The 27524-nt window shown below is 40.5% G+C and overlaps 1 protein-coding gene across 2 annotated transcripts in view; it reads left to right on the top strand.

Moving 5' to 3' along the window:
* The first annotated feature begins 22 nt into the window (after positions 1-22).
* Positions 23-27524, top strand: part of LOC125172291 (cytochrome P450 4B1) — a 60881-nt gene continuing 33379 nt past the window's right edge. Inside the window, exons 1-2 of one of the 2 annotated variants that reach the window (XM_047870110.1) lie at positions 23-316; positions 23746-23883. In XM_047870110.1, the coding sequence (XP_047726066.1) occupies positions 293-316; positions 23746-23883 (162 nt within the window). In that variant the 5' untranslated portion in view covers positions 23-292. The remainder of the gene's footprint in view (positions 317-23745; positions 23884-27524) is intronic. The other variant, XM_047870111.1, reaches the window with a different exon arrangement.

Genomic DNA, 27524 nt, shown 5'->3' with positions numbered 1-27524 from the left:
CGAGGACGCGAGCCGTAGTGGGAAGCGGGGCGTTAAAGAGGCCCTGGCTTCGGCGAGGGCTGGGTCCCGCCGGCAGTTTGGGGAGGCCCCGCCCCGCCCCCAGGAGGGCCACCTGGGACCAGCCGGTTCACTTGTCCGGGGCGGAGTTTTCTTTCGCCAGGTGCTGGGGTGAAGGCCGGCAAAATACCCACCTGCTCGACCTGCTTGTAAAATGCATCAGCCACCTGACCCCCGGTTGTGATCTGGGCTAACACAGTCTAGAGACTCCGCCCCCCTGACTCAGTTGCTGTTTATGAAAAGTTTAGGCGTGTTACAGGTTAGTGACCCGGTTGAACACATTCTTTCATTGTATAAATATTTTCTGAGAGCTTACTACTTGTCAGGAGCAGCTCTAGCGCTGGGGACACAGCGATGAGCTAAATAACCACCTGCTTTTCTGCGTAGGGTTGCCAGATTAAACAAAAACAGCACATCAGGAAAACTTGAATTTCAGATAAACAACGAATTTTTTTCAGTGTATAAGTATATCCCATGCAATGTCTAAGACGTCTTCATACTGGAAAGTCAATCTTTTTTTAACTCTGAAATTCAAATTTAACTGGATGTCCTGTATTTTATCTGCCAACTCTATTTCTGCAGCTTATATTCTAGTGGGAGGAGAGTAACAACGGGCAAGTATATTAAATGTCAGGAGGTGACAAATGTTATGAGGAAAACTGAAATGTGATAAGGGGATAGGGAGTGGCTCATGATAAGGGAGGGGGCATTTGGTTAGATACTGGGAGGAAGACAGGTGGGGAGTTGTGCGATGGCCTTGAGGAAGGAGTGACTTGGAAGATCTGGTGTGGCTGAACCTGAAGAACAAAGAGGAGATTGGTAGGAAATGAGGGCAGGCAGCATCAGGGGCTAGATCTTGTAGGGCTTTATGGACCATGATGAAGACTTTGGGGAAAGTTTGGTGCTTAAAACTGTGTCAAAATTTCAGAAATAACAGAAGTTAAATCAATGGGTCATAGAAGTAGTAATTAGTAAAACTGTATTGTACATACACCACTTAAAGACAGTTTGCAAACTGGGAGCAATCAAACCAAAACTTGGAATTAGGCTCAAGGGTATATCATTATAAAAAAGCTTGTATAGGGGCATCTGGCTCAGTGGGCTAAGCATCCAACTTCGGCTCAGGTCAGGATCTCAGAGTTTGTGAGTTCGACCCCCACATTGGGCTCACTGTTCTCAGGGCAGAGTTCGCTTTGGATCCTGTCTCCCTCTCTCTCTGCTCCTCCCCAGCTCCCTCTCTCACTCTCTCAAAAATAATAAACATTAAAAAAAAAAAAAGAAGCTTGTATAGTAACAAAGCAGTGACTTCACAGTGATTGGTTATAAATATTAGAATTTTCTTAAATGATAGGGAATTGGCCAGTGGTTACCTCACATTAACCTTGGAAGCAATTTAAGTTTTGCTTATGATTTCCAGGGAAACAAGCAACCCAGGTCAAGTTAGCCTTGCAAACTTAAAGCTAAATTAAGCTTTATTTGTATGATTAAACTGGCTTTGTCTGCTCAGGGAGTTTTCAAGGCTGGTCTCCATTTGTTTTTGATTTTCATAATCCCCCTTCCCCCCATTTTGGTCATTGTCTCAGCACGTTGAGGGTATGACCAACCAATATAGCATTATTCTTGGTTACTACCATTGATGTAGTCAGGCTGAAGAATCACACATTCTATGTTCCCAGTAGTTGAGTCATCAGGCAGGAGGGCCATTAGTTACCATCTTCATCATTTACGTGGCTATTGCTGATTTCATTCAGTTGTCTGATCCTGATGGCTACCATTTGGCATATGAGTGGCTGCTGAGGCATTTAAAACCCTCCAGAGTATGCAACATGCTGGAGAGGTTAATGTGATGACTGTAAGGAAAACAATAACCAAGGACTGAGAAATTTTCCAGAGCAGAGATTCCCAGGGGCCAAGATTTAACCAACTAAATAACTCAAATGGGTTATAATCAGATTCATGTTTTACCTAAGTCAATCTATATTTTTTGAATAATGTGCAATTGGGTTTCAATTTTTTATGAGTTATTTATTTACATAGGCATCACATCATGTATTAGCATGATTAGTTAGAACAGGCTGAACTTGAGGAGGTTGTAGGTCAGAAGCCAGTGTTGGCTAAATTGGCTTCTATTTGATGTGAGCAATCAGGTAGTTTAATGAGAGGGATTTCTATGGAAACAAAATAAAAACAAAGGTTGATAGTTCAAGCAAATTACAAATACTGCTTCTGAGTTTGAGGTTATGATTCTGTATAATCATCCCCATTTCTGCCAAAGATAACCACAGTAAGACTAGTTTGTTTATAAATTAAGTAGTTTCAATAAATGGGGCCTGATTATTTGCATAAGTACCGCAAGGATAGTGACTGACTGATAGTGATAGGCTCTTTAAAATCTGCTTTGCTAGAACTTCTCTCAGATTGCACTTTCCAAAGCTTCTTGAGGCTAGGAAGCCAAGCCAATGACTTGTCCAATTGTGTCCTGTTACAAGGAGAACAGATTCTTATTGAACTTATGCAAATATATATATTATCATAAAAACAAGAATATTTAATAGGAGTTTCTGAATACAGGAGGGATCAGGTAGGGAGAAAAAGATAAATGTTTTAACCTTGGTCACAAAGACATTTTACCAAATTGCTATAAGTTACAGATAGCATGAAAGAGAGGAGAAAAAGGGGTTCTTTAAATCTGGAGAACAAAGCATTAAAGAACTAGCAATGTTTTTTTTCCCCCCAGTCTTTTTTTTTTTTTTTTTTTTACTAGCAATGTTTTAAATGGAATAAAAATTACAATCATCTCATCAGTTCCTTCAGTGTTAGGCAATTAATCCCTAACTTTTGCTTCATCTTGAGTTAGCAGCTTTATGAATCAATCAGCTTTCCATTGGAGCTTTAGAAATTCTTACTTTATGTGATGTTCTGATCTTAACGATACCAGAAACCTGAATTTTAGAATACTTGTCAAGGTTTTTTCCATTTATCTCTTTGAAGATGAAGCACTTTTGCAGGAATACTTTTGCAAAAGCATCAAAGTGAAACAATAACAGTCTATAAGTTACAAAAGAGTTTAAAAGATCTGGTAAGAGTTCACATACACAAAGACAATGATGAAATTGACAACTAAATTTAGTTCTTTTTGTGACATACATTTAAAAATCATGGCTGATAACGTTATACCAGAACACATCGGATTTTTAGGAATTTCATACAATCTCTGGAACACTTATATTAACATATATAAGTATAAGCTAAAGAAAGTTCAGCATCGCTTCTTATTTGACCATGCTTCCCATGTAATTTAACATCTCAAATGACCAAAGAAATTAACATTTCTCTTACTACTTTATTCAGAATTTCATCTGGGGAAGTTTGTTACAAATGTCAAAAGACAAATTATTATTTGATAAAATACAATCATAGATCACTGTGATACAATATTTAGTTACCCATTAAACCAAAGTGATACAAGATTTAAAAAGCACCTGGGTGGCTCAGTCAGTTGAGTGCCTGACCTCGGTTCAGGTCATGATCTCACAGTTGATGAGTTCGAGTCCAGTGTGGGGCTGTGTGCTGACAGCTCAGAGCCTGGAGCCTGCTTTGGGTTCTGTGTTTTTCTCTCTCTCTGCCCTCCACCGCTCATGCTCTCTGTCTCAAAAATAAAATAAACATTAAAAAAATTTAAAAAGCAAATACTGGAAGTTACATCCTTGTAAAACAACAACAAAAACCTAGCTCTTTTAATAGAGAAGACTGGGTTCTTTCCTAAATGATCAAAGACTTTATAAAGACAAAACACAGAATCTTTGTTTTCTAGACAGATTACATTAAAGGTAAAGAAAAATCTTTGTTTATAATTTTTATTAAGAGCAGAACAGGGGCGCCTGGGTGGCTTAGTTGGTTAAGCATCCGACTTCAGTTCAGGTCATGATTTCACAGTTTGTGAGTTCGAGCCCTGCGTCGGACTCTGTGCAGACAGCTTAGAGCCTGGAGCCTGCTTCAGATCCTGTGTCTCCACATCTCTTTGCCACCCCCCCACCCCCGCCCCCACCACTTGCACTCTGTCTCTTTCTCAAAAATAAACATTAAAAAATTTTTTAAAAAAAAGAGCAGACCAATAATCTAAGAAACTTTTGTCCTTTTAATAGAGAGAAAACTAAATTCTAATTCTGCTTCAGTGTACTTTTGATATTAAAACTCTCCATTTTTTTAACATAAATAAATCCATTTTAATCTTAATCAGCTTGACCACACCTAAAATTCCCTTCTCAAGATTCCTTGTCCACAACTTACACAATTTTCTCTATCCATTTAGGTTTTGTCTTATTTTTTTCCTTAATTAGGAATAATTTTTACTCTAGGACAAAATTACTTTCTTTTTTCTCTTAACAAAACAAAACAACCAAAACCCAAAGCAAAAAAAAAAAAAAACAAAAAAACAAACCCCACGTCCTTCATGCCTTTCCTTATCTAAAAACACATTCTACTTTTCTTACCTTTCTGCTTTCCATAGACAGTTGTTTTTTCAACCTTATTATTTCTAGTAGTTTTAATTACATATATTTATCAAAATTCTTAACCCTTAGAATCCTTAATTCCTAGTTTAAACTAAGAAGTAAGCAATTATTGGACTAGAAAATTGATAAACACATTTCATAATTTCTAGAAGCATGTTCTTCCTCATGGTAACTTTTGTTTTTAATATTCATTTATTTTGAGAGAGAGAGAGAGAGACAGAGTGCAAGCTGGGGAGCGGCAGAGAGTGAGGGAGACACAGAATCTGAAGGAGGCTCCAGGCTCTGAGCTGTCAACACAGAGCCTGATGTGGGGCTTGAACTCACAAACTGTGAGATCATGACCTGAGCCTGAGATGGATGCTTAACCAACTGAGCCACCCAGGCGCCCCCTCATAGTACTTTTTAAATGTGGCACGAAACATGGTTAATAAACCCAAATATATTTTGTCTTTCTGTAAAAAATTAGAAAAAAGCCAAAAGTAGATGAACTTACACTTAGCATTGAATGCTTATCTTATTTGGAGATGATTTATATATTCAATGAATATCCATTATTTAGTTTACCTTAGTATAAGCTTTATATTTGTTTAAATTACTTGCTTTTAACGATTATGCTTAGATTAGACATTAAACAACTAATCACCTTAAGTTATTTTTCTTGTTGACAAATTTTGAAGACAGGCCTGCTTTTATTAAACCAATAAACGTAAACTGGCTTTCATTTATCAAAGATTATCTCAAATCACATGAACTTGAAAAACGTTTGGATTACTTTCCATATTTCTGAGAGCATACTTGATTTGTATAAATGCTTGATTTTCTTTAAGCCAATTAAATAGAGCTCTTTACAAATTAATTTTGGCAGTATCACCTGGAGATAGAAACATATCACATACATACATGGACATACATGAACATACAGGCAGACACAGAGATCTTACAACTTTTAAAAAAATATTTTAACCATGTCTCAGGTACAGAACTCAAAAGAATAGTTGGATCGAAATTGTGTTTCTGGCAGCTGGACTAAGTTAAGGCTATCTGCTCAGATGACCAAAGAGTTTTTACTAAAGATTTTTTATTTGCATGCTGTGAGAATCCTTTTAGAGCTGTTTTCAGAGTCTTTGTCATTTAGAAGCTTCTACATATCAATTAAAAATGCATTTTACTGTCTCTGAGGGGTTTGGAATCATCTCTTTTAAGGGTATCCCCTTAAGGTGGACTTATCTAAGTGAAAGATTTCACAATGATTCCAAAAGTTCAGCCATTTTCCAAAATGGCTCAAGATCGTGGCTCATAGATCAGGAGGAAATCATCTTTGCTTTAGATTTCATAAGACATCCTAACTATGAGGTGCCGTATTTTCCAATATTTGTTCCAAAACACAGGGAATCGTGTATTCCCCTCCTCCCCACTTCTGAACACAATAGGGTGACTGACCAAGAAGCTTCAACAAATCAAATGCAGGTATGCACAATAAAGTTGCAGGGCTCAAAACACAGAGAGTGGAGTTTGGATCCAAGATAGACTTACCCTCAAGCTCCAGGGTGGATGAGAAAGTAATGAGCTCAGTGGGCTCTGTGGGTACCAGCACCTGCTGGCTCACCGGTTTCAAAATTGTTAGAGGTCTTCTTTGGGCTCCACTTCTGATGACATGAAATGTCAAAAGTTCAAAAATAATGGAAGGAAAACCAATGGATCATAGGTGTGTTATACACACACCAAAAAGACAGTTTGCAAACCAGGAGCGCTCAAACCAAAATATGGAATGAGGCTCAAGGTTATGTTGTTATAAAGCTGCTTATATAGTAAGAAAGCAGAGACTGTTCACAGGGATTTGTTACAACATTAAACTTTTCTTAAATGATAGGGAGGTGGCCAGTGGCTACCTCATATCAACCTTGGGAAAAGGTGAATTTTGCTTATGATTTCCAGAGGCAAAAGCAAAAAACAACTCAGGTCAAGTTAGTCTTGCTAACTTAAAGTTAAATTAAGCTTTGTTTGTAGAATTAAACTGGTTTTGTATGCTCAGAGAATTTTCAAGGCGGGTCTCCATTTGTTTTTGATTTTAAAAACTAAGAGGAGGGGCGTCTGGGTGGCTCAGTCAGTTAAGCAGCCAACTTTGGCTCAGGTCATGATCTCACGGTTTGAGCCCCGTGTTGGTCTCTGTGCAGACAGCTCAGAGCCTGGAGCCTGCTTCGGATTCTGTATCTCTTTCTCTCTCTGCTTGTGCTCTGTCTCTCTGTCTTTCAAAAAAAAAAAAAACGTTAAAATAAATAAAAAAAAAACTAAGAAAAGTCATGTTCTGGCTTAGATTTTGAAAATATCACTCTGGCTTTTTGAGGACAGAGCTAACGATATTTGCTGATGGGTTACACGAAAGGTATGAAAACAAAAGAGGAATAATAGATGACTCCACAATCTTAGTGTGGAACAAAGGAAAGAAAGATTGCTGAGACCGGGAAAAGCAGTTTGGGGCAAACTTGAGAAGCCAATTCAACATTCAAATGAACTGCTTGTTATATAGGCCCACCTTGGAGATACTGCAGGCTCAGTTCTAGACCACTACAATAAAGTGAATATCTCAGTGAAGTGAGTCAAATGAATTTTTTGGTTTCCCTGTGCATATAAAAGTTATGGCTAGGGTGCCTGGATGGCTCAGTCGGTTAAGCCGACTGTTGATTTCGGCTCAGGTCATGATCTCACAGTTCGTGAGTTTCAGCCCCACATTGAGCTGTGCTCTGATGGCGCAGAACCTGCGTGGGATTCTCTGTCTCCCTCTCTCTGCCCCTTCCCCGCTCGTGTTATCTCTCTCTCTCTCTCTCTCTCAAAAAGAAATAAAAAAAAATTAATAAATAAATGAAAGTTATGTTTACACTATACTGTCATCTACTAAGTGCGCAATAGCATTATGTCTAAAAAAACAATCTATACTTTGATTAAAAAGTATACTTTGATTAAAAACTTTATTGCTAAAAAAATGTTAACCATCATCTGAGCTTTCAGTGATTATACTCACTGCTCATGGATCACCATAACAAATATAATAATGACAAAGTTTGAAATATTGTGAGGATCACCTAAGTGTGATGCAGAGACACGAAGTAAACAAATGCTGTGGGGAAAATGGTGCTAGTAGACTTGCTTGACCTGCGGTTGCCACAAACCTTCAATTAAAAAAAAAATGCACTTATCTGCGGAGCGCAATAAAACAAAGCACAATAAGATGAAGTATGTCTGTATTCATCTGGAGTTCTGGGCAGAGGCTGGGGCCTGAAATATAAATCTGAAAGCTATCAAATGTAGGTGGTTTTTAAAGCAAAGTGCTTTGAACTAATTGGAAAAAAGTCACTTGAAGTAATTTTTATACCCCCATATTATTGTGGTAATTATTCATCTTTGTCTGGGATACCCCCTCCAAAGCCTAGGCCTGTCTCTTATTTGTCTCTATGTGTCTAGCCCAGAGCTAGGCATCTAATAATAATGAGCCAATAAATATGTAATGTTTACAGAAGTGGGCAGGGTTGAATACAGGTACTAATAGAGTTTTGGAATCAAGAGATATGGGATGAAGTCATGCTTGTAGTACTAGCTCTGTCAACATGGAAGCCATTTAAATTCTCTGAGCTTTCATTTGGTTGAGCGTTGGGCTCTTGGTTTTGGCTCAGTCATGATCTCACAGTTCATGGCTTCAAGCCCCGCCTTGGGGTCTGTGCTGACAGCACGGAGCCTGCTTGGGATTCTCGGTCTTCCTCTCTCTCTGCTCCTCCTGCACACACAGTCTCTCTGTCAAAAATAAATAAATAAAAACATTAAAAAAATTCTCTGAGCCTTAGTTTTCTCCTCTGCAAAATGGGGATTAACATTTGTTTCACAGGACAGTTAAGATACTACTCTCCTCTCATTTGTCTAGCCCAGATAAGGTGCTTGTGAAAGGGCTTTTGAAGCCCCAATTATGGTGCAGTTATTCTGTTTTTATTATCTCCTTTTTTTTTCTAGAACTGCGCTGCTCAGTATGGTAGCCACTAGCTACACATGGCAATTTAAAGTTGACATTTAACTTAATTAAAATTAAATAAAAAGTTTAAGTTAGTTTCTTAGTCTCACTGGCCACTGTGTCCCATAGCCATATGTGGCTAGTGGCTATTGGGCAGCATAGAACATTTCCATCTCTATAGGAAGTTTTATTGGAAAACTCTGCACTAGCACCTTCCTGAAGGTCTGGGGACAGGCAGGAAAGGGTCCTGACTTCAGGAGGCATTTCACAAACACGTTCTGGGGTCATGAGAGTCCCCAGGCAAGACAGGTGGCTAGCTTAGGACAGCCCTTCCCATGGCCCTCCTGTGTTGTAGATGCCACATCGTCACCCAGGGAACCAGGGACTGAGAAATCCAGGGGAGTGGTGCCGGGCCGAGGATGCATGACCTAGCTGCAATGACTTCCGGTCAGCCAGACTCTGTCCTCTCTGCAGATGGGGCCCTATCCCAGGACTGGCCAGTGGGCTAGTCATGGGTGGGGAGACTTGAGGAGTGGAGCTGAGAGCTAAGGGGATACTTCTGCTCAGTCTGTCATTTAGCCCCTCTGTCTGTCTGTTTGTTGATCTGTGGATAACAGCCCTCCTGTGTTGGGTAAACATCCCAAAGGATTCCCAGGACCTTTGAAAGTTGCTGGTCAGGTGTCTTCTCTCAGGAGCTCTTGGTGCCTCTCTGGCCTCCTCCTTCATACCTGGGACTGTTAAGACCAGAGGTGAAGCCAACCTTCTCAGAGCAAGTGTTCCTGCACTGAGAAGCCCATGGTGTGCTCCCACACCAGACTCACCAATGTTGTGACCCATCTTTTCATTTGGGGATGTACATATATCTGTGGAACCCTTATAACCCTTCCAAAACTTGCCTGAAATGCAGTGTGAAGTTGACTAAATCACTCTGTGGGTCAGATGCTTCAACTTCCCTGTCTGTAAACTGGTAATAAGAATATTCCTTGCCCAGCTTTCTGGGGAGGGAGTGGCATGAAAGTGCTTTATATGCTGTGAAGTGTCATGTAGGACAAGTGATGCCTACTAAATCCTCCTAGCATCTCTGTGGGGAAGGTGGGCAGAGATGACATTCCCGTGCTCAAAATCTCAACCTGTATAGGTGCAAAGCCAAATCTTGAGACCCTCTGCTACCTTGGGAAAATTCCACAGAGCACTATCACTTGGGAAAACTGAGGCACAGAGTGGGGGCAAACTTGCCCAACATCATGGTCAGAAATCAGATCCAGGGCTTCTAATTCTTGGGTTGTGGCTCTTTGAGATCTCAGATGAATCCTTTCCTCTGGGATCCAAGTCCGTGCCTAAACTCTGCCACTTGGTAGCTGTGTGATCTCAGGGGAATTACTGAGCCTCTGTGAACCTCCACTTTTGTGAAATGGTGGTAGTAATAGTACCCAAGACCAACTACATAATTTGGGGGACCCAGTGCAAGTGAAAATGCAGGGCTCCTTGTTCAAAAAGCAGGAAAAAAAAGCCTTTTTTCTTGCTTCTGTGATTTTGCACTCAACCTGTTTATTATTCACTAAAGTTGCAGTCCTTTGGGCATGGGGATACTCACAGGGTTATGGGGCCCTGCCTCATGACTTGGCAGGCATCCTCAACCCAATTTTCCCTATGCCTGAATCCAAGCCCCTGCCTGGGCCAGGGGCCAGGGAGCAGGCAGCCAAGAACCCATTCTGGGGAGGGTGAGGCAGGGAGACAATGAGAGGCAGAGCTATGTGTCAGCTGAGTTTCCAAGTCCCCAGAGCGTGCTCCATTATTTCATTGGACTTCACTTACAAAACACAAATTCAAAGTTAAAATTATTAAGAATTATAAGATGGTAGTCACAGAGCATTAAACCCCAGTTATGGAGTGCCCTTCTGAGTGGAGGGCTCTGTGTAACTGCACTACTCACACATCCATGAAGCTGGCCCTGATAATACCCAGCTTACAGGGTAGCTGTGAACAAGTAATGTGCCTATCCCATAGGAAATGTCAATAAATGTCTCAATAAATGTCAGCTATTCCATTAATGTCATTATTAATTATTAAATGTGATTTACTACAGATTTTAAATTTTGATTAAAAACTTTTTAATGTTTGTTTATTCTTGAGAGAGAGAGAGAGAGAGAGAGAGAGAGAGAGAGAGAGAGAGAGAACGAGCGGGGGAGGGGCCGGGAGAGACAGAGACACAGAATCTGAAACAGGCTCCAGGCTCTGAGCTGTCAGTACAGACCCCAATGTGGGGCTCGAACCCACAAACTGTGAGATCATGACCTGAGCCTAAGTTGGACGCTTAACCGACTGAGCCACTCAGGTGCCCCTAAAATTTGATTTTAATGATGACTTGGTAACACATCGTCATTTACCTAATCGAATGTGCTGCTTCCATCTGCTATTAGAAGCCTCTCTGCCATCATCATATTTCTTGGTGGTTTGCTATAATCAAAGTGGGGGGAGGGAAGATAAACGAACATTTAGAAATACTTAGGTATCAGGCATTTTGGTGTTAATCCTCACCACAATAAGCCAACCTCACTAGGCAAGCACCTTACCATGCTCTAACTGAGAAGGAAATCCATGCTCAGAAAAAGAGGCACCTCACGTCAGAGGCAGATGCTGGGGCCTGAATCTGGATCTATTTGCCTCTGAAGCCCAACTTGTTCACCCAGGGAGCCCGCAGCCTGAGGCCTTTGTCTGCAGCTCATCTGGGAAGGGACCACCAGTAAGGGTCTGTCCTCTCCTGGGATGGCCTCATCTGCTTCCCCCAACCCTTTTCCCATTCTTTTCCTTGCTTTGCCAGCAGCTGTATCCTGTACCCTGATGAGAGGCCTAAAGACAATGGGAAAGGGAAAGATTGGGTGGTAGGAAAGGGGCCAGGCTCCAAGCTAAACAATTGTTTCTCTCCCAGTGGGTCCCAGGCAGCCGGAAACAGCAACTGGTTCCCAGCATTATTATGGGCAGGGGTGAGAGCTGCCCCCACTGGGATTCTCCTTCTATTCTGGGCCCAGCCTCCTCTCAGTTGCTGCAAGTTTTTGTGCCTCGGCTGTGTCGTAGCCTCAGTTTCCCCATCCGTCAACTGTCTTTAGCCCCCAGCACAGGGCCCCGTACTGGGAGGACCTCAGGGACTATTTGCTGGATTAAATTATGGGGGAAGTAGATGAAACTCTAAAGAGTTTCTAGGCATTGTCCTTCTTTTTGGTTACTTTATCCATCCAGCAACCCTGGTCTGAGGGAGCCCTTGCAGGGGGCTGTGTGAAGCTCTGGAATACACCAATAATATCCATGCTCTGCCCTGCAAGAGTTTCCAGGAAGCAGGCAATGGCCCTGGGGGTAAATACCACAGAGGAGGTTTATACTGGAAGTGGGGGGGGTGGGAAGCAAGTCTGGAGTGACTGAGCTTATTTTGGGATGAGAACAATAATCCTGAGAAGAAAGAGCATGCACTGTGGCCTCCAGCCCACTTGCCCTCTTCCTCTGGAGCTTGAGCTGGAGAAAGGGCTGCAAGTGACCACAGGAGCCCTGGACTAGCACATCTGGGTGCAGGTCTCACCCTTTCCACCCACTAGCTGTGTGACCTTAGGCAAGTTCCTTTTCCTCTCTGAGCCTGGTTCCTCATCTATAAATTGGAACTAACAAAGCTTACCTCCTGGCAGTGCTTGTGGTAAGGATTAAATTTAAATGGCGTGTATTAAAAGCTTCAAGGGAATTTGCAAAGTGCATTAAGTAAACAGGGAGGCCAGGAAACAGACCTTTGAGAAATCCCATTTTAACCATGAAACTTAAATAGCACAGGCTGGGAGAGGAGGTGATGGGATCATGAAAGGAAGTCTCTTTTGCAAAGAAGAACTGTTTGTGTGTGTGTGTGTGTGTGTGTGTGTGTGTGTGTGTGCTTCATCAGTCAAGGCTGGGTGTTTATGGATGAAGGAGTAAATGGTGGGAGAGGGTGAATCAGCAAAACCGTGTGACAGAACAACTTAAGGGAGACTTCCTGGGCCCTCCTGAGTCCTTTTCTGAGAGAATAGCACTAGCTCTGTGTGTCTAAGCCTAAGACTGAAAGTCCAGCTCCATCTGAGACCAATTCCTACTTAGGGAAGATGCACTGGGACACAATAAAGACATGCATGGCCTTGTACTGCCCTCTTCTGGTTTTCTAGAAAACTTCACTTTTAAGATGTGGACAATTTCCACTCATATAAATGGTAACTCTCCTGTGACCAGCCCTGTGTTGGGAGGTGGGAACACACAGATAGACAAAATCATATTCCTGTTATTCAAGAACTCCTGTGTGTGTGTGTGTGTGTGTGTGTGTGTGTGTGTGTAAGAAGAGACAGAGACACACACAGAGTGAAAGAGAGAGAGAAAGAGAGAGAGAGAGAGAAGAAGAGAAACAGACACATAAGCAATAAAGGTGAATCAGCACCATGATACAAGATGCAGAAAGGTTAGGGATGTCATTTAGGAAAGTTTTTGAAACTTCATCTATTCATCCATCTATTATATATTTATTGAGTCCTTAATGTATTATAAAAACTTACCTTTGTGCCTGAGCTACAACTTATCTTTGTGCTTGTTACAGCTGTAACAAAATACACAAAAAATCTCTGCCTGCCTGGATTTTAATGAATGGAAATAATTCAAAATAATGCAAAAATAGATAGTGTTGGATGCTGAGTACTAAGGAGAAAAATGAAGCAGGAAAGGAGGACAGGGAGTATTGTCGGCGTGATTGCAACTTTTGAAGTAACATTTCAATGAAGTAACATGGAACATGACTGAGTAAATTGTACTGGGCTTTCCCTCCTGCATAAGCAACTAGAAAATTGGACAAGTATATGAAACAACTGTTCAGACATTGGACGATGCTAGCACAGGACTGTGATCCATGAAATAAGGAAAACAAACAAGGTGAGCCTAACGATTACCCTAGCTTTATGCCTGATGGCACTTTCTGGCAGAGCAGCAAGAGAAAACTCAAGAAGAGTTTCTAGGAGTAGAGTACCTGAGAGGAAGGACCTACCCAGAAAAAAGTTCTAGAAATCTGTGTAGGGGTCTCTCTTGAGTCTTTGTCTAAATCCTAAGTTGTGCGTGCACAGGGTGAAACTTAATGAGTGTGGGGAAATAATAACTACTAGGTAGGTATAAGCCGAACCAGGTTGGGAGACATTAAAATTCCAGCTGGCTACTGGGGAGAGAATTTGTTGAACACCTGGGCATTCAGTGGAGACCTCAAAAGGTCATAGTAGTAGAGCTAACATAGTCTCAGAGTTAAGGTTCTCTAGAGCTACCTTAATAAAAGTTAAAAAGAACAAAACTGACCCTCAAGTAACCTAAATTCCTGCCCAAACAAAACAAACTTCAACATTCTTTAAAGGAAGGAAACAAAATTCAGACCCTCAACAATGGAACATTCACAATGTCTGACATTCAATAAAATGATTAGACATGGAAGGAAGCAGGAAAATATGACCTATAACCAGGAGAAAATTAATCTATAGAAATAGACCCAGAAAAAAACAGATGATGGAGTTAGCAGACATAGACTTTGAAGTAGCTAATATATATGTATATTATATATATATGTATATACAGAGAGAGAGAGAGAGAGAGAGAGAGAGAGAGAGAGAGAGAGATTTGAGATTTAAATGAAAATATGAACATATGAGGAAAGAAGTGGAAGTTACCAAATGGAACTTTAAGAGTTTACAAGTACAATATCTGAACTAAAGATGACATTGTGTAACTTAAAAACCAGATTATATAATGAAGAAGAAAACATCAGTTACCTTGAAGACATATCCAACCTGTAGCAGAAAAAGAAAAAAAACAAGACTTGAAAAAAAGTGAATAGAGCTTCATTACCTATGGAACACTGCAGTGATATAACATGTGGATAACCAGGATCCCAGAAAGCGTAGAGGCAGAAAAATGTTTGAAGAAATAGTAGCCAAAATGTTTTTGAAACAAGAAGCCTATAAACAACAGACCCAAGAAACTCAACAAACTCTAGAATAAACACATAGAAAACCATACCAAAGCGCATTATAACAAATTTACTAAAAACCTAGTGATAAAGAGAAAATATTTGAGGCAGACATAAAAGAAGATATGTATTATATACAGGGGAATAAAGATAAGAAATATCATAGATTTCTCATTAAGAACAATGGAAGCCAAAAGACAAAGGAATAATTTCTTTAAAGAGCAGAATGAGATGGGGCTCCTGGGTGGCTCAGCCACTTAAGCCTCTGGCTCAGGTCATGATCTCGTGGTTTGTGAGTTTGAGCCCCGTGTCAGCTCTGTGCTGACAGTTCGAAGCCTGGAGACTGCTTCAGATTCTGTGTCTCCCTCTGTCTGCCTCTCCCCCCGCTTGCCCTCTCTCTCTCTCTCTCTTAAAAATAAATAAACATAAAAAAATAACAGAATGAGAAAAAAAGATGTTAATCTAGAATTATACATCAGTGAAAATACTCTTCAAAAATGAAGGAAAGTAAAGACATTTTCAGACAAACAAAAGCTGAGAGAATTTATACAAGTTTTCACTTTTAAAAAGGCTAAAGGAAATTCTTTAAGTTCAAATAAAATAATACCAGCTGAAAATTTGGACCTATACAAAGGAATGAAGAGCACCAAGAAAGTTAAATACAGAATTTTTTTCTTAGTTAAAAAATTTGAAATTAACTGTTTAATGAAAAAAAAAACCCAACAACATTGTATTGTGGTGTTTATGACATATATAGAAGTAAAATGTATGACAACAAAGGATAGGAGGGAGACAGAAGCATATTATTATGTCTCTTTCAACATGTATTAATTGATATAATATTGTCTGAAGGTAGATTGCAGTTAAGTTACAGATAAATATTGTAAAGCATAGGGAAAAGATGCATCACTGATAGGCTACTGGTGGAAATATAATGAAATAGTAAAAACAAGCAAAAACTCTACCTAAAGAAAGGCAGGAAAAGAGAACAAAGGATATCAAAATTTGAGGGTTGTGGTTAATATAACATAGAAGAAAATTTACAATTCAGATTCTTATGTTAGAAAAAAAGAAAAGTTGGGGCACCTGGGTGGCTCAGTTGGTTAAGCATCTGACTTCAGCTCAGGTAGTGATCTCATGGTTCATGGGTTCAAGCTCTGTGTCAAGCTTTGTGCTGACAGCTCAGAGCCTGGAGCCTCCTTCAGAATCTGTGACTCTCTCTCTCTCTCTCTGCCCCTCCCTTGCTTATGCTTTGTCTCTCAAAAAATAGATAAAAACTTAAAAATTAAAAAAAAAGAAAAGAAGAAAAGTTGAAAATTAATTATATAAATATATACCTTAACATACCAGGAAAAAAGAGCAAATTAAATTTAAAATAAATACAAGGAAAGAAATAAGAAAGATAGGAGTGGAAATCATTTAATAGAAAACAAACAATAGAAAAAGTTAAACTAAAGTCTGGTTCCTTGAAAATATCAATAAAATGAGATATATCTGTACTTAGACTGATCAAGAGAAAAGAGAGAAGACACAAACTATCAACATCAGGAATGAAAGAAAAAACATCACTACATGTCCTTTGGATGTGAAAAGGATAATAAGGTAATATTTTGAAAAACATGCCAGTAAATTTGACAATTTAGAAGAAATGGACAAATTTCTTGAAAAGTACAAACTGCAAAGATTACTCAAGAAAAAGGGGGATGTCTTGAAGAGCCCTATATCATAAAGAAATTAAATTTGTAATTAAAATCTCTTCCCTCTCTTCCCAAAAAATAATAAAGGAGAAGAAAATCCAGGCCTAAATTTCTTCACTGGTGAATTTTATTAAACATTAAAGGAAGAAATAATACTAATCCAACACAAACTCATTCCAAATACAACAGAGGAAGGGAGCTTTCTCCAACTTACCTTTGGAGATCAATACTCTCCTGATATTTAAAAAAAGAGAAAGACGTTGCAAAGAAAGAAAATTACTCACTTTTTCTTATGAAAATAGATGCAAAAATCTCTAACAAATACTAGCAAATTATAACCAGCTACACATGAAAGGATATATTATGAACAACTAGGAGTTCATCTTAGAAATTGAAGTTGGTTTAGGGGCACCTGGGTGGCTCAGTTGGTTAAGCGTCCGACTTTGGCTCAGGTCATTATCTCGCAGTTTGTGGGTTCAGGCCCCATGTCAGGCTCTGTGCTGACAGCTTGCTCAGAGCCTGGTGCCTGCTCCAGATTCTGTCTCCCTTTCCCTCTGCCCCTCCCCCGCTCATGCTCTGTCTCTGTCTCTCTCAAAAATAAATAAACATTAAAAAAATTGGTAATTAAAGTTGATTTAGCATCTGAAGATTAGTGCAATTCACTCTATTATAGAATAAGGGGAGAAAAACAATATTATTATCACGTCTGCATAAAAGCATTGATAACATCCACCATCTTTAAAAAAAATTATTTATTTAAATTCAAGGTGGTTAACCTACAGTATAGTATTGGTTTCAGGAGTAGAACCCAGCAATTCATCACTGCATATAACACCCAGTGCTCATCCCAACGAGTGCCCTCCTTAATGCCCATCACCCACTTAGCCCATCCCCTGACCCACCTCCCCTCCAGCAACTCTCAGTTTGTTCTCTGTATTTAAGAGTCTCTTATGGTTTGCCTCCCTCTCTGTTTTTATCATATTTTGCTTCCCTTCCTCTACATTCATCTGTTTTGTTCCTTAAATTACACATTTGAGTGAAATCATATGATATTTGTCCTTCTCTGACTTATTTCACTTAGCATAATATGCTCTAGTTCCATCCACATTGTTGCAAATGGCAAGATTTCATTCTTTTTGATTGCCGAGTCATACTCCATTGTGTGTATATATATATATATATATATATATATATATATATATACACACATACCACATTTTCTTTATCCATTCATCTATCGATGGACATTTGGGTTCTTTCCATACTTTGGCTATTATTGATAGTGCTGCTATAAACATGGGGGTGCATGTGTCCCTTCTAAACAGCACACCTGTATCCCTTGGATAAATGCCTAGTAGTGCAATTGCTGGGTTGTAGGGTAGTTCTATTTTGAGTTTTTTGAGGAACCTCCATGCTGTTTTCCAGAGTGGCTGCACCAGCTTGCATTGCCACCAACAATGCAAAAGAGATCGTCTTTCTCCGCATCCTCGCCAACATCTGTTGTTGCCTGAGTTGTTAATGTTAGCCATTCTGACAGGTGTAAGGTGGTATCTCATGGTGGTTTTGATTTGTATTTCCCTGATGATGAGTGATGTTGAGCATTTTTTCATGTGTCGTTTGGCCATCTGGATGTCTTCCTTGGAGAATGGTCTATTTATGTCTTTTGCCCATTTCTTCACTGGATTATTTGTTTTTTTGGGTGTTGAGTTTGATAAGTTCTTTATAGATTTTGGATGCTAACCCTTTATATGATATGTCATTTGCAAATATCTTCTCCCAATCTGTCGGTTGCCTTTTAGTTTTGCTGATTGTTTCCTTCGCTGTGCAGAAGCTTTTTATTTTGTTGAAGTCCCAGTAGTTTATTTTTGCTTTTGTTGCCCTTGCCTCCGGAGATGTGTTGAGTAAGAAGTTGCTGCAGCCAAGATCCAAGAAGTTTTTGCCTGCTTTCTCCTCGAGGATTTTGATGCCTTCCTGTCTTACATTTAGGTCTTTCATCCATTTTGAGTTTATTTTTGTGTATGGTATAAGAAAGCGGTCCAGGTTCATTCTTCTGCATATCGCTGTCCAGTTTTCCCAGCACCATTTGCTGAAGAGACTGTCTTTATTCCACTGGATATTCTTTCCTGCTTTATCAAAGATTAGTTGGCCATACATTTGTGGGTCCATTTCTGGGTTCTCTATTCTGTTCCATTGATCTGAGTGTCTGTTCTTGTGTCAGTACCATACTGTCTTGATGATTACAGCTTTGTAATACACCTTGAAGTCCGGGATTGTGATGCCTCCTGCTTTGGTTTTCTTTTTCAAGATTGCTTTGGTATTCAGGGTCTTTTCTGCTTCCATACAAATTTTAGGATTATTTGTTCTAGCTCTGTGAAGAATGCTAGTGTTACTTTGATAGGGATTGCATTGAATATGTAGATTTCTTTGGGTAGTATTGACATTTTAACAGTACTTGTTCTTCCTATCCGGGAGCATGGAATCTTTTTCCATTGCTTTGTGTCTTCTTCAATTTATTTCATAAGCTTTCTCTAGTTTTCAGTGTATAGATTTTTTCACCTCTTTGGGTAGATGTATTCCTAGGTATTTTATGTTTTTTTTGTGCAACTGTAAATGGGATCGATTCCTTGATTTCTCTTTCTGTTGCTTCATTGTTGGTGTATAGGAATGCAACCGATTTCTGTGTGTTGATTTTATATCTTTCAACTTTGCTGAATTCATGAATCAGTTCTAGCAGTTTTTTGGTGGAATCTTTAGGGTTTTCCATATAGAGTATCATGTCATCTGCGAAGAGTGAAAATTTGACCTCCTCCTGGCCGATTTGGATGCTGTTTATTTCTTTGTGTTGTCTGATTGCAGAGGCTAAGACTTCCAATACTATGTTGAGTAACAGCGGTGAGAGTGGACATCCCTGTGTTGTTCCAGACCTTAGGGGGAAACCTCTCAGTTTTTTCCCATTGAAGATGATATTAACATTGGGTCTTTCATACATGGCTCTTATGATCCTGAGTTATGATCCTTCTATCCCCACTTTCTTGTTGGTTTTTATCAAGAAACGGTGCTGTATTTTGTCAAATGTTTTCTTTGCATCTACCAAGAAGATCATATGGTTCTTGTCCTTTCTTTTATTGATGTGATGAATCACATTGATTGTTTTGCGGATATTGAACCAGCCCTGCATCCCAGGTATAAATCCCACTTGGTCGTGGTGAATAATTTTTTAAAAAAAATTTTAAATGTTTTTTATTTATTTTTGAGACAAAGAGACAGAGCATGAGCAGGGGAGGAGAAAAGAGAGAGGGAGACACAGAATCCGAAGCAGGCTCCAGGCTCTGAGCTGTCAGCACAGAGCCCGACGTGGGGCTTGAACTCACAAACCAAGAGATCACGACCTGAGCTGAAGTCAGACGCTTAACCGACTAGGCCACCCAGGCACCCCAATAATTATTTTAATGTATTGTTGGATCCGGTTGGCTAATATCTTGTTGAGGATTTTTGTATCCATGTTCATCAGAGAAATTGGTCTATAGTTATCCTTTGTAGTGGGGTCTCTGTCGGTTTTGAAATCAAGGTAATGCTGACTTCATGGAAAGAGTTTGGAAGTTTTCCTTCCATTTCTATTTTTTGGAACAGCTTTAAGAGAATAGGTGTTAACTCTTCCTTAAATGTTTGGTAGAATTCCCCTGGGAAGCCATCTGGCTCTGGACTCTTGTTTTTTGGCAGATTTTTGATTACTAATTCGATTTCCTTACTGGTTATGGGTCTGTTCAAATTTTCTATTTCTTCCTGTTTCAGTTTTGGTAGTGTATATATTTCTAGGAATTTGTCCATTTCTTCAAGCTTGCCCATTTTATTGGTGTATAATTGCTCATAATATTCTCTTATTATTGTTTTTATTTCTGCTGTGTTGGCTGTGATCTCTCCTCTTTCATTCTTGATTTCATTTATGTGGGTCCTTTCCTTTTTCTTCTTCTTCTTTTTTTTTTTTTCAACGTTTTTTATTTATTTTTGGGACAGAGAGAGACAGAGCATGAACGGGGGAGGGGCAGAGAGAGAGGGAGACACAGAATCGGAAACAGGCTCCAGGCTCCGAGCCATCGGCCCAGAGCCCGACGCGGGGCTCGAACTCACGGACGCGAGATCGTGACCTGGCTGAAGTCGGACGCTTAACCGACTGCGCCACCCAGGCGCCCCTCCTTTTTCTTCTTGATCAAACTGGCTAGTGGTTTATCAATTTTGTTAATTCTTTCAAAGAACCAGCTTCTGGTTTCATTGATCTGTTCTACTGGTTTTTTGTTGTTGTTGTTTGTTTCGATAGCATTAACTTCTGCTCTAGTCTTTATTATTTCCTGACTTCTGCTGGGTTTCAGTTTTATTTGCTGTTCTTTTTCCAGCTCTTTAAGGTGTAGGATTAGGTTGTGTATCTGAGAACTTTCTTCCTTCTTTATGAAGGCCTGGATTGCTATATACTTTCCTCTTATGACTGCCTTTGCTGCATCCCAGAGGTTTGGAGTTGTGGTGTTATCATTTTCATTGGCTTCCATATAGTTTTTAATTTCCTCCTAACTTCTTGGTTAGTCCATTCATTCTTTAGTAGGATGTTCTTCAGTCTCCCAAGTATTTGTTAGCTTTCCAAATTTTTTCTTATGGTTGATTTCGAATTTCATAGCGTTGTGGTCTGAAAATATGCACGGTATGATCTAGATATTTTTGTACTTGTTGAGGGCTGATTTGTGTCCCAGTATGTGGTCTATTCTGGAGAATATTCCATGTGCGCTGGAGGAGAATGTATATTCTGCTGCTTTAGGATTAAATGTTGTAAATATATCTGGTAAGTCCATCTGGTCCAGTGTGTCATTCAAAGCCGTTGTTTCCTTGTTGATTTTCTGATTAAATGATCTGTCCATTGTTGTAAGTGGGGTGATGAAGTCCCCTACTATTATGGTATTATTATCAATGAGTTTCTTTATTTTTGTGATAAAGTGATTTATATATTTGGGTGCTTGCACATTTGGAGCATAAATGTTTACAATTGTTAGGTCTTCTTGGTGGATAGACCCCTTGATTATGATATAATGTCCTTCTTCATCTCTTGTTACAGTCTTTATTTTAAACTCTAGATAGTCCGATATAAGTATGGCTACTCTGGCTTTCTTTTGTTAACCATTAGCATGATAGATGGTTTTCCATCCCCTTACTTTCAATCTGAAGGTGTCTTTAGGTCTAAAGTGGGTCTCCTGTAAACAGCATATAAATGGATCTTGTTTTCTTATCCATTCTGTTACCCTGTGTCTTTTGATTGGAGCATTTAGTCCATTGGCTTTTAGAGTGAGTACTGAAAGACATGAATTTATTGCCATTATGTTGCTTGTAGTGTTGGGGTTTCTGGTGGTGTTCTCTGGTCCTTTCTAGTCTTTGTTGCTTTTGGTATGTATGTATGTATGTATGTATGTATGTATGTATGTGTGTATTTTTCATCTTTTCTCCTGTCAGAGAGTCCCCCTTAAAATTTCTTGGAAGACTGGTTTAGTGGTCATGAACTCCTTTAATTTTTGTTTGTCTGGGAAACTTTTGATCTCTCCTTCTATTTTTTTGAATGACAGCTATGCTGTGTAAAGAATTCTTTGCTGCGTATTTTTCTGATTCAGCACATTGAATATATCCTGCCACTCCTTTCTGGCCTGCCAAGTTTTTGTGGATAGGTCTGCTGCAAACCTGATCTGTCTTCCCTTGTAGGTTAGGGATTTTTTTTCCCTTGCTGCTTTCATGATTCTCTCCTTGCCTGAGTATTTTGTGAATTTGACTATGATATGCCTCGTTGATGGTCGGTTTTTGTTGAATCTAATGGGGGTCCTCTGTGCTTCCTGGATTTGGATGTCTCTGTCTTTCCTCAGGTTAGGAAAGTTTTCCGCTGTGATTTGCTCACATAACCCTTCTAGCCCTTTTTTTCTCACTTCATCTTCTGGGACCCCTATGATTCTGATGTTCCTTTTAAATGTGTCACTGATTTCTTTAATTCTTAAATCATGCTCTTTTGCCTTAGTCTCCTTCTTTTTTCTGCTTCATTATTCTCCATAAATGTGTCCTCTATATTGCCGATTCTCTGTTCTGCCTCATCTATCCTTGCTGCCGTGGCATCCATTCAAGATTGCAGCTCAGTTATAGCATTCTTTTAATTTCATCCTGACTAGCTTTTACTTCTCTTAGCTCCGCAGAAAGGGATTCTAATCTATTTTTGACTCCAGCTAGTTCTTGTTATTGTGATTCTAAATTCTGGTTCAGACATCTTGCTTGTGTCTGTGTTGGTTAAGTCCTGGCCGTCATTTCTTCGTGCTCTTTCTTTTGGGGTGAATTCCTTCATTTCATCATTTTGAAATGAGAAAAGGAATTAATGAGTGAAATAAAATAAAATAAATTAAATTAAAATAAAAAATTAAAATTAAAAGATTTCAAACAACACACACACACACACACACACACACGTAATCAAATAAATGAAGGTAGATCCTAGGTGTGTTTTGGTCTGGGTCTTGAAAGGGGCTTGACAGATTAGAGAAAAAAGGGGAAAGAAAAAGGAAATTGTTTGAAAATTTGAAAAACTGAATACACTGAAATAGAATAAAGTGAAATGATGGAAGTAAAATAGAATTTGAAAAAATTTACACAAAAGTAAAAATATAGTAGAAAAAATTAAAGAAAAATATTATTAAAAAAATTGAAAATAAAAATAATTTTTTCAAGAAAAAAATAAAATTGAGTAGATGGACCAGTGAACAGACTGAAATATGATTGAAATTACTTCGTTTTCCCCTAGAAGTTAAACTATGAAGTGCTTTATAGTCCATAAACTAAGCAGGCAGAGAGACTTGTGTTCCTGAAGACAGAGGTTGGCCCAGTTGGGTGGGGCTTACTGTAATGGCTCCATTCTCCACTAGATGGCACTGCTTAGCTTACTGTGGTAGATTGTTGCAGTGCTTGTAGGTGTGTGCGCGCACGTGCATGTACGGGAGCAGTGAAAATGGCATCATCTAGCTATTCAGTCTCTATTATCAGAACTCTGTTCTCCCTGATCAGCAATAGTGCACCCATCCTTTGTCTTTGGCTTCTGTCCACTCCCTGCTTTTACACTGTTCGTGACCAAGCCCTAGGCAGCACCTCCCTCCTGAGTTTTATCTCAGATGTGGCTGTTTTTCCCAATCCCTTATTTCTGAGGGACTGTGGCTTTGACCTGTTCTGCCCCTCTGCGGGACAGTTTCACTGAGTAATGGCTGGGTGCCGGCCGCACCCAGGAACATTTGCAGGACTGTGCTGCTGTTGATGCCCAGAGACTGCAGCTGGGTGCCAGCCCACCCCAGAAAAAGTTCATGCGATTGTGTCACAGCAGCGTTTCAGAGATTATGGCAAATGACAACATGCGTCTGGTACCAGGCTTCACTCCCAACCACCTTGTTCCAGCACCAGCGAATGTGGTTGTTCTCCCAGGTCCACTGGAACCGTTGCCTGTGGAGGGCCACACAGCCCCTACCAGATGTCCTTCCAGCAGGGGAACTGCCTCTCTCTGTGTGGCCTGAAGACCCCCGGACTTCAGGGGATTTGCCCTTCCCACCAGAGCACTACCAGGTATTGAGCTTTGGAGCCTCAGACTCTGCACTCCCCCTGTTTATAGAGTCTTAATGGAATTTAAACCCTCTCCTTTCTCCTTTTCTCCCTTTTTAGTTCAGTCCCTGTGGATGTTTCTACTTTTCCACTTTCTCTTCAGCTGCTTTTGGGGGGTGTGCTTTTCCCATATTTTCCCCACCCCTATCTCCATCCTCTCTCCATACATGCAAACAGCTCCCTGCCATCCGCGGCGGCTTTCTCCCCTAGTTCATCTCTCCGCACCATGTACCTGCTGAGTTCTGTGGTTCAGGTTGTGCAGATTGTTGTGTTAATCCTCAAATCAGTTTTCTAGGTGTGCAGTGTGGTTTAGTGTTGATCTGGCTGTATTTCATGGATGCGAGACACAACAAAAACTTCCATGCTGTTCCGCCATCTTGGCTCCTCCTGCTATTATTGTTTCTAATCCCTAAAACAACTATATATGGAAGGGATGATCATTTCCATTTTCCAGATGGGAAAACTGGCCCAGAGATTAAGTTACTTGCCTGAGGCCATGGAGTTAGTAAATGGCATACCAGGTCTGCTGTTTCCAAAAGATTGGTGCCTCTCCCTCATCAGGCCCAGGACAAATGTCTGTTGAATGAACTTGTTGAATGAAGTCAAGGAGGGGTCCTCCTCCCTCCCAGCCATCCTACTGCTCCAAGTCAACACCACACAGGGTTGAGTGCAGATCCCCAGCTCAAGGAGGAAGTCATCCTGCTCCCTGCCTCCCCCACTGGATTCTGTCACTGCCCAGTGTCTCCCATGATGCCTTCCTCTCTCTATCTCTCTTTTCTTTCTGAAGCTGGCCCCAATATTTCTAAAAAGGAGAAAGCTTCAACTTTTTATCTTTTCAGGAAAAGGTGGGTTCTTTCCTACTGGATGTTTCCTGCCAGTGACTCTTCTTTGCTATCCACACAGAACACTTCACTTCCAGTCACCAAATGTGGGGAGGTTTTTCTCCACACCAAGCAATCGTCTGGACACCAGTGGGGTGCCCTACAATTGTAGTCAATTCTAACACTATCTTCCTGGAAATAGTGTTTGATCCCACAGGTTAAGGGCTCCGTCTTACAAGTGCCCCCACCTCTCCTGACACTGGTCACAAGTTCAGTTTGTCACCTGTGCTTCTGACCAGTTGGCTATATATGGATCAAAAATTCCAGTGAAATCCTCCTTGCATTCGATTAGTTTGCTAGAGTGGCTCACAGACTCAGGAAAACAGTTTAATTAGGTTTATTGGTACATTATAAAAGGATATGATGAAGGATGTAGACAAACATCCAGATGAAAAGATACATAGGGTCCTGAGCACAGGAGTTTTTGTTTTCCTGGTGTGGATGTGTTTGCCCACCTGAAAACTCTCTGAACTCTGTACTTTTGGGATTTTAGTGAGGGTTTATCTTTAGTGAGGCATCTTAATGATAAATCATTAAGTCCATTTGTAGCCCTTTGCCCTTCTTAAGAGAATGGGAAGTATGGTTGAAAATTCCAAGCTTCTAATTATGGCTTTGTTTTTCTGGTGATTAGCCCTCATCTAGGAGCTATCCAGGATACACCCAGAGTTGCCTTGTTGGAATGAAAGACACTTCCATCGCCCAGGAAATTATAAGGATTTCAGGAGCCCTGTGTTCAAAACCAGGGTCAAAGACAAATATTAGAACAAAAGATGCTCTTAGTGTTCTTAGGTTTTACAAGAGTTTTAGGAGCTCTGTGCCAGGAACCAAGGGAAGATATATATATCTTTATATGTGCGTGTGTGTGTGTGTGTGTGTGTGTGTGTGTATGTATGTATATATATATATATATATATATATGTTTACATATTTATATGTCTATATATAACATATATTTCTAAAATACATTTATATATGTTTTATATATATAAATTTATATATAAATTTCTATATATAACATATATTTCTAACATATATATATGTTATTGTATATTACAATACCACATCTTCTTTCCATTCAAATCTGGGATTGGGATTGGAACCAGATGCTTGGGGTTAGTATCTGGGACACTGGACAGCTGGATCCTGACCACTGGCCTCTGGCCTTGTCAATTATCCTGGTCTTGCTGCTGCTAGTCCTGCATCCAGGTGTTCCTGAATAGCCCCTGCCCTAGTATAAGCCTCCACCATCTCTTGTCAGCCCTCCCCACTGATCTCCCACCCTCCACACCTTTCCACCTCTTCACACTGATCCCCACATCATAGCCACAGTAGGCCTCACTGCCAATGCCTCATTTCCCTTCAAGCCTTCCAGCACTCCCATGGCCTCTATAGGGTAAAGCTCCAATTCCTCCAAATTATGCAATGTTGGGCATGGTCTGGGCCTGGCCTGCTTCTCTAGGGTCTTCCTTCAGTCTACCCCATCCTCACACCTAGTGCCCCAGCTATCCCCCACCTCTGTGGTCTTGGCTACCCACATTACTTCCTCTGCTAGGGAATGCTTGTTTATCTTTCCAGACTCAGGTCTAGTGACCCTTCCCTGGGAAGGCTTCCATGACCTCTCTTTCCACCCCAGCTAAAACAAATTCCTCCTCTCCTCCTCGTGTTCTGGCACCAAAAACACGTGACTGCCCTAATTCTGTGTCTCTCCCATTGACCCCAAGCACCATGTCTGAGATAGCTGTGTCCCCAGCCCTCAGCACTGGGTCCAGCACATAGTAGTACCTTAATGGGTGTCTGTTAAATGTATGAACATGATCTCAGATGGCTTCACTGCTCAGGTCCGTGGCTTTTAGTTCCTGCTGCTCCAATATCCTCTGAGGTTTTGGGAAAACTGTACCAAGTGGCATGAAGAAAGAGCTGGATTCATTGTCCTTGCTAGTCAGGTTGCCTCTTCCTCCAGGTACCCTTCCACAGGTAGGGCATATCCCCCACCACACCCCACCATGGCCAGAGGGAGAGCCTATCTTTGAGTTGTGCTTTGAGGAACATTCCCTTCTCCATTCTCCCCAGCCACTTCCCTCTCCGGAAGTCTGCCCATGGTCTTTACAAAGTCTCTGTGTAGCTCCTGGCCTCCACATTATCCATTCCCTGTTGTCGCTTATCAGGAGAGAGGGTGAGGGAGAAGGTGAGGCTAGAGATGGGAGAGAGTGAAAGTGGACAGGTTGAGTAATATGCGTGTGTTCTGGGACTTCCATTCTCTCAGGGAAGTGGCAACAATGACTAAGCAGAAGTAATTCCTCCTCTTCTGGACTTGCTGCAGGGAAGAAGGTGAACGATTTACTGTCAGGAGCTGAGCCTCTCCCAAGGGAGGGTCCTCAGAGGCAATGGGAGCTGGGGGGCCCTGGGATTTTTTCTTTTTTTTTTGTTTCCTTTTGGCAGAAACTGATTCACATTTTCTGCCTTGTCTTGTCCTCCTCCCACTCACAGACATGTTTGCAATACACAGGTCTGATTGTTTTATTATTAGATACTAACTGCTGTAGAGGGATTAATTTTTCAATATATCTATACTGATTTTAGCTGCCTGGTTTAGTTTGAGAGTTTTGATCACTGGAGGAACCATTGCCCACTTCTGGGTGTGTCCAGAGGAGACCTGGTCAGTCCCAAAGTCCATTCCAGATGCTCATTTCCATTTATGAAAAGTGTTGTACCCTCTCTTGTAGC

The sequence above is a fragment of the Prionailurus viverrinus genome, chromosome C1 (genome assembly GCF_022837055.1).
Source record: "Prionailurus viverrinus isolate Anna chromosome C1, UM_Priviv_1.0, whole genome shotgun sequence".
Taxonomy (NCBI): Eukaryota; Metazoa; Chordata; class Mammalia; order Carnivora; family Felidae; genus Prionailurus; species Prionailurus viverrinus.
Note: the sequence above shows the minus strand (reverse complement) of the source record. Positions and strands in the feature narration are given on the sequence as shown.